The sequence below is a fragment of the Archocentrus centrarchus genome, chromosome 10 (genome assembly GCF_007364275.1).
Source record: "Archocentrus centrarchus isolate MPI-CPG fArcCen1 chromosome 10, fArcCen1, whole genome shotgun sequence".
Lineage (NCBI taxonomy): Eukaryota > Metazoa > Chordata > Actinopteri > Cichliformes > Cichlidae > Archocentrus > Archocentrus centrarchus.
Window position 1 is genome coordinate 13407093 of NC_044355.1, and position 7995 is coordinate 13415087.

Here is a 7995-nt window from a genome sequence, read left to right on the forward strand (position 1 = left end):
AAAGATGAATGAAAATGAGCATTACTTTACAAATATTTTTTATTGAAATGTCACAAAAAAAAAAAAAAAAAAAAAAAAAAAAATCAACATTCGTATCACTGACCAAACAACTGCAATCATGGAGGCAATCAAGTAGTGCATGAAGAGCCTCTTTAGCTTTCAGAAGCATTTTGTGAACTATATTAGACTTGCTGTGTTGCTAGGAAACCAACTTTTCTGTCCTTTCTATTTTCAGCAACGACATCTTTACTTTCCAACTGACTGCGTTCCTGAAATGTGTCTCTTATGTTTACGTCAGTCCTCTCCAAGGAGAGACAGCAAGTCGTTTAAGTCATGTAAACATTCTTGAGTTGTGGTCTACGTGGTCCGAGGTTGATCAGTCTCTCAGGTTGAGGTTTTATCTGGCAAGTTGAGCCGATGGACTACACTCCATCCCCAGCTCTTCTGGTTTGGTTAATCCCATCCCCAGAGCGATCATTCTGGCCGGAGGAAAACATGCCTCGATACATGGCTTTCTCTTTTTGTAACTCCTGATTGAGTTTCTCCTCAGCCCTCTGCAGGTACTTCCTCACATTGGCATCTGGGACAGAAAAACATGAGAAAAGAACCAGACAAATTATGCTCAAATTACTTCGAGCAACTCCACAAGAGTCAAATATTCTTCAGAGAAGTTACCCACCGGGTCTTGCTAAAATGAGCCGACTCAGGAATTAGTCCAACATATTTTAACTGAAGACCTTTAACACAGGACATGCTGAAGGCTCTAACATTTATTCCACTGATGACAAGGATAAAACAGGTCAGCCAGCTTTTCTAAAGCTAAGCTGACAGTAGCTTAAATGTGTGTATGCAGCTTTTTTCATGTATCGCTTTTTATAGCAATGTTTGAATGGATAACAATGTAACAAAAAAAAAAAAATGAGCACACAGACATCCACATGGAACCTCATGTTCACCTTTTAGTGACTAATTTTAAGTAACTTAGACCCAAACGGTCCCTTGCATACTCAGACATGGAAATTAAAACAGCTGCATGAAGCTACACAGCTTATCATAGCCACCATTAAGATTTTTATCAATTTGTGTTTCAGTAGCTCTTCTGTAACATCAGACCGCACAGGCCTATCTTTCCCATGCTTATCAGTGATTTTTTAGGCGCTAGTGACCAATGTCAACATTGGTCACTACAACATTTCCCTGGTTTTCCTTGGATCACTTTTGCTAGTAATAACTAACCTGCATGAACACCCAACAGAGGACTGCTGTTTTAAGATGCTCTGAGTTAGTCATCCACACATCACGATTTGGTGTTCATCAAATACACAGATCCTAATGACTGCCCATTTTTCCAGCTTCCAGCTAGTGCGACTAATATTTAGACGCTGTTGCTTTTGGTACTCGGCATCAAAAATACCTGTTGGGCCAAAGATTACAGCACCACCTGCCACTAACCAGGGCTGAAGCCCCGACAGACAGCTGCACACCTGTCGCCCTCTGTGAGATAATTCTAAAACAACCAAAGTGGAAAGTAGCAGATGACAGGTATGTGAAGCAGTGAGGTTCTGTCAGACTCTGATGAAGAAAATTTACATTTGTATGTCAGATGTGTGGACACCAACATGTAAGAAAAGGGTGCCATTGGTGCTAGCAGTGTTAGTCATGTGCAGCATATTAGTTGATGTTTGTCTACATGAAGTGGCTGACTGTATTTTAGTGCCCTAATATTATTTGTGCCATGACTGCCATTAACGAATCCTGTTTGGTCTAGCTTAATTTTTTTTAAATATACATCTGTATTCTTTTGGCTAGAATGCGTGTTAAAATCTTTAAGTCCACACAGAGAAGTATGGGTCGATAGCCTGTGCAAAGTGTGGGGTCTTTCCCCTTCTTTCTTTCTTTACTTAATAATGGCATCTGCCCATGATGAACTGTGAACTGCCCATTTCTATTGTATAGTTGTATGTATTACATAAACCTGGGGTAAGCTGATTTATAAATACCTCATTTATAAATACTCTCCAGGGAACCCATCAATTCCCAGAGAGTTATTTTTAAGTTTCTGGATACTTTCTCTTATTTCTAGTTCTGTGATCTGCATGCAGTTGTGGCAAGAAGTCTGTATTCCCCGAGTTAACAGAACTCTATACATGATCCTGTTATATTATACATTTGATGAACCAAAATGTTTTAGAGCTTGAGTAAACTGAACCTACCATATTTTTAAATCATAATTCTGTCTCAAATTTTTTAATATGCAGGGGGAAAAAAAAAAAAATTGTCTTCATATGGGCTGTTACTTTAACCCCCTTTGAAAGATAATGATGTCTTTACCGTTAGGCTGCTCTTTAGACGCCTGGATGAGGTACTCTTTGGCTGCATCTGCATCTCCCATCTCCAGAGTGGCGACTCCGGCTCTATACAGCGCTTTGGCATTGCCTGGTCGCCACTTTAGTACTCGCAGACTGTACTCCTGCACACGAGCATAATCAACACTCTTTTTCTGCAGCAAACAGGCTGAAAGACAAAGTACATTACTTGAATTTCAGTATTGAAATGATTATACTGAGAAATTCATATCAAACTAGTGACTAGAGGGCAGTTTTTCAAAGAGCTACCTATTCAACAGCTTTAAAAAGAAAACATTAACTCAGAATGATACTCTGACACTATTAACATTCCTGGACTTTAGCTGTTTCTAATCTTTACCTACCAGCAAGGTTGTTGTAGCAGTCCACTTGAGTATTTCTCATTAAAGCCTCCTGTTCAGGTGTGAGCACAGGTGTCTTAGGACCAAACCCTTTCACTGATGTTGTCACATCTGAGTCAATGGTCCGCAGGACCAGAAGAGCACGGTGATAACGGCCGATGGCTGAGCGAATGTTCTTGTCCTTATAAAAAGCATTTCCTTCTGTTTTCATTTGGGCTGCTTCCTCAAGCAAAGCTGAAACCGGCCTAGCAGAATTTGGTTTGTGTCCAAAGGAGCTTGTTGCTGCTGCCCCCTGTACATCTGAAGTATCCTCACCTCCAGCATCCTCCATCTCTGCAGTGAAGGTAATTAGCTGAGATGAGAAAGCACATGTTAAAAATCTTTAGTCTTTATTCTTAAACAGACAGCCTAAAAGACAAAGTGGGGAGCTGTGTTTGAAAAAGAACATAGTCACAGGCCACTTTGTTAGATACACCTGATTATTAATGCAAAAAATCTAATCAGCCAATCAACATCAATATTAACAGAGATGTTCTTAGATCCTAAAATGAGTTTTATGAAGTGTAATTCTGAACTCAAAATGCTTCAAAAAACTAATTTACTGGCCCAGCTGAGAGAAAAAGAAAAATATATATTTTAGAAATCTGTCAAAACTTGTTGAAAACTGAAATTAAATTGTTATTGATTATGCAATTAACAAACTGAATCCACATTTTTATACTCAAATTTAAGCCGGCACACTGGACTTCTCTGAGTAGTCAGAAATTAATCCAGCAAAACATTCAACCACTAACTTTTATGTTCAGGAATGCTACTGAATAAATGTAACTTGGCATCTTAATAAATAAAAAAAAAAAAAAATACACTTTATGATTTTTTCCACCATTTTTTTGTAAAACAGTAAATTTGAAAATTCGTGGATTCATTGGACAGCAAAAATTATATTTAGTATAAATATAATTTTGCTTAAAGAGCTTGCATGTAGAGGTGGATTAACCGTTACAGAAACATAAAAATTGATTGATAATGACCAATACTGTTAATTTAGGGCAGCTGTGACATAAACGTGATCTAATAAATTTGGTACGCACTGTATTTTGACAATATTTTTAACAATTTTTCTTACATCATTATTAAACTAAAAGAAAACTTTTGAAAAGAGCTACATATAACTTTAAAAATGTTTACATGCATAATATACCCTGACTGGCCACTTTGTTAGGTACACATGTTGAGCTGCTTGTGTACTGCAAATATCTAATCAGCTAATCACATGGCATTAACTTAATGTAATAATGCATGCAAATATAGTCAAGACAAGTTCAAACTGAGCATCAAAATGGGGTGGCAGGGGCAGTATTTCAGAAACTGCTGATCTACTGGGATTTTCCCCACACAACCATCTCTGGGGTTTACGAAGACTGGTCTTAAAAAAGAGATAATATCCAGTGTGCAGTAGCTCTCTGGGTGAAAATGACTTTTTGATACCAGAGGTCATGAGAGAATGCCTAGACTGCTTCAAACTGATACTTTGGTAACAGTAATTTAAACAATCACTTGTTCCAACCAAGGTATGCAGAAGAGCATCTCTGAATGCACCAAAATAGAAGACTGGAAAAATAGTGCTGGTTCTGATGATTCTAGATGTCTGCTGTGACACTGGGACATTAGAATTTGGCATAAACAACATGGAAGCATGGACTGATCCTGCTTTGTATCAACAGCTTTGGCTCGTAGTGGTGGTTTATTGATGTGAGGGAATCTTTTCCTGCCAAACCTTGGCCCCGTAGTGCAGGCTCAAGATTATTTAAATGCCACCGTCTAACTGAGTATTGTTGCTGACCATGCTCAACCCTTTATGATGACAGTGTAACCATCTTTTCATGGTGGCTTCCAGCAGGATAAGACACCATTTCAGAAAGCTCAAATCCTCATAAACTGGTCTAATTAACGTGACAATGGGTTCACTGTACTCAGATGGCCTCCACATTTCTCAGATCATCCACTAGAGCAACTCTGCAAAATGGTGGAACAGGAGATTTACATCATAGCTATGCAGCTGACAAATCTGCAGTAACTGTGTGACGGTATCATGTCAATGTAGACCAAAATCTGCAACGAAGGCTTCTGGCACCTTGTTGAATCTTTGCCACAAAGAATTGAGGGAAGGCAGAAGTGGGTCCAACCAGTAACGTGTAGTCTGGGGAGGCAGGTGAGGCACTGCCTCACCTGTCATCATGACAAGTAAAATACTAACAATGATAAAAGAAAATACATTTTACCACTTGACTGTTCTACAAAACTGTTTTATAAAACAGTTTTCTGAATTATTTCAACACTTTAATGGTCACAATCACAGAATCTAACCATGTTAACCATTCAAAAAGGTCTGGACTGACTGATCTAGAAGTGTAGTGTAAAAGTTTTTGACACTTCTGCTGCTTTACTTTCCCACTTATCCACTCTAACTGTGCAAAACCCACACCTCTGTGCAACATTATATTATTCATACTGAACAATATCTATCACTCCTATATTGTGCAATACCCAATATCCATTCACCAAGTGCAATACTCACCATATGTATATATTTATTTTATTTTATTTTGTACAATGTATACATTTTTATACATTGTTTTATTTTCTGTACATTTTTAGAAATTGTACTTTATATTTTAGAAAGTGTGACTTCTAAAACATGGCCCTCCAATCTCACTGTACATTCTGTATGACAATAAAAGGCATTCTATTCTATTCTAAAGAAAACTCACAAATGACTGACATGTCAGTGGGACTGACTCCACCCCCACCAGTTTCTGGCCATTTTACTGGATTTCATTTGACAAAGTATCTACGGTACACAGGTGTCACAGCCTTTCAAATGTACTACCAGAGAAATAAGAGCCCTCGAACAGGACCTTAAGAGTCATTCCGGTAGTATTTCCATGTTATCTTACTTGCAGCTGCGTTACATGAAATTACACTAACTGGAAAACATCATTGTGATTTTGTATCCATAGTTGAGTCCGTCTGTATTTGAAGTACTGCTAAATGGTAACATTAAATTTTTTTACTAATCAAATGGAAAAAACGTCACACTCCAAACGTTCTGTGGTAGAACGTTCAGGGTTTGTCGCTACCGCTAACCAAGCTAGCAGCGCTACCGAGCTAGCTCGCATCCCCGAACTCTGACTAACTCCAATATTCCGGCATGCCCGCACATTTCTAAAAACTCGCTACGTGAATTGTCAGGCGTTATCGTACCTTACGCCAGTGAAGCGACAATCCACGGAGAGCTACTTCTTTCAGCTGACAGTCATCTTACTGGCGCCCACACGTGCGCTTGCTTGTTTTCCTTTCAAAGGGCTCGCCCACAAACTGTGTGCAGCATTACTGCCACCACGAGGCCGAAGCTGAAATTCTTCTTTTTCTTCTTGTGGTTTTAATGGCGGTTGGCAAACCACCTTAGAGGTGCATTACCGTCACCTACTGGACTGGAGTGTGTGTCAAGCTTTGGACCCCATCAATTCCTTCCCGTCTCGGTCACAGACAGGAAGTAATACTTGCTGAACTAATTCAGGTTCACTACAGTGCACACGCTGTCCATATGGGTGCTTACCTATCAACTGCAGAGTGTTATTAAGACCTGTGTGACCTAACCTTTTTTATTATCTCTTCTGTCCGGTTCCTACCCGCTCTCTTCCCATGACCAACATGCCTTTGAATGTCCCAGTGCTCCTGCCATATTCTTTGGATTAAGTATTAATAATGCTCTTAACTTCAGCTTTGCTTAACGGTATCTGTAAATCTGCAATTTCAATGACTGTTTTGCCAGTATATCCACATCCTCATTTCCTTCCACACTCACATTTGCTGGAACCCCAAGAAACCCAACCTTTACACCCCTATTACACAATCTTTGGAAACTATAATATATTTCATATATAACATTTAATCTGCACAAAGTCCCAGATGTAATACTCATTAGTGGTGACAAACTATTGGATGAAATAAGTATATGTTCTTGATTATTTCCTTAAACCCAGCATTATGGCCACCAGCTCTACTGTGCATACTGACAAACAATCTGTGTCCCTTTTCTTAATAGCAACTCCAAAGCTGGAATTGCCACACTCTTGCCAGGACGTGCACCTGGAATTTTCCATCCATCCATGATCTGTGTGTTACTTTGACACCACAGGAGTAGGTGTTTCCTGTTTATAAAACTTTAAGAATTAAAATTCAATATTATACAATAACTGTGAGGCATTTATAATTACAAATTGAGCTACTACTGATGTGCAGCATGTTCATCCATTCATCCATCCATCCTTTTTCTTAACCACATCCAATTTTTAGTCATGGGGGAGGCTGGAACCTATCCCAGCTGTCACAGGACAAAAGGTTGAGTACACTGAGGTCTGTCACAAAGAGACAACATTCACATTCACATAGAGCCAATTTAGAATTGCTAATTAACCTTACATGCATGTCTTTGGACTGTGGGAGGAAGCTGGAGTATTTACAGAGAACCCACACAGGTACAAGGAGAACATGTAAACTCCACACAAAAATTCCCCAGTTGGTGAATTCAAACCCATTATATGTATAAAAACTATTGCAACATTAAACCAAGCCAAGGATCTGCCTGAAGAGGATTCAGTTTTATTATGCAGACTGTAAACCACAAACAAATGAATATGACCAGAATCAGCTGAGTTCCTAATTCCCGGTGAAGGAATAATTAATCATGATAAAATTTTAGAAAGTGTTTATATCTGAGTTAAGAGTAAAAAAATATATACCATTACAGGATGCTGTGTATGAAAGGTTTGATAGTTTGAAAGTAGTTCTGATCTGAGGCGGTGTTGTCTGTGCAGCATGTGTTCACTTATGCTATGCAAACAACAGCATTTGCACTTAAGGTCATGTATGATTATAACTGTGTATGTATAGCAATTTTGTCAGATTGGCAGCCTAACAGCATGGTTGTGGAGGCAGTTAGCAATTTGATGTGTTTACTTGAATGTTGTAAAAAAAAAAAAAAGAAAAAAAAAGAAAAAAAAAGGCAAAAATAGTAAAATAAGCATGGAAATAATGTATGGATTTTTTTTTCAACCAGGTTTGTAGTTCTTTGTGCTCTCTAGCAGTTCAAATTATATTGTTGGGCCCAGCTGAGGTCCATCTGTCTATTTGAAAGTTCTCAACTTGCCTGCATGAGTTTTCTCCTGGAGATTCAACTATTCCCAACGTTGTACCACAGGGAACTCTCCCCAAAGAGATTCTTA

General features: G+C 38.7%; 1 protein-coding gene across 1 annotated transcript; it reads right to left on the reverse strand.

The window, feature by feature from the left end:
• Positions 1-94: 94 nt before the first annotated feature.
• On the reverse strand, positions 95-6105 carry ttc9c (tetratricopeptide repeat domain 9C). The gene is made up of 4 exons (XM_030738574.1): positions 5972-6105; positions 2711-3059; positions 2332-2514; positions 95-580 (listed from the first exon to the last, which is right to left on the reverse strand). The coding sequence occupies exons 2-4, from the start codon at positions 3036-3038 to the stop codon at positions 423-425; spliced, it is 669 nt and encodes a 222-aa protein (XP_030594434.1). The 5' UTR covers positions 3039-3059; positions 5972-6105; the 3' UTR covers positions 95-422.
• Positions 6106-7995: the final 1890 nt, after the last annotated feature.

Coding starts and splice junctions, on each gene's coding strand:
- ttc9c (XM_030738574.1), bottom strand. CDS start 3,038: ATGGAGGATGCTGGAGGTGAGGATACTTCAGATGTACAGGGGGCAGCA. Junction 2,515..2,710: donor CTGCTACAACAACCTTGCTG/GTAGGTAAAGAT, acceptor TTTGTCTTTCAG/CCTGTTTGCTGCAGAAAAAG. Junction 581..2,331: donor GTCTAAAGAGCAGCCTAACG/GTAAAGACATCA, acceptor TTTCTGTCCCAG/ATGCCAATGTGAGGAAGTAC.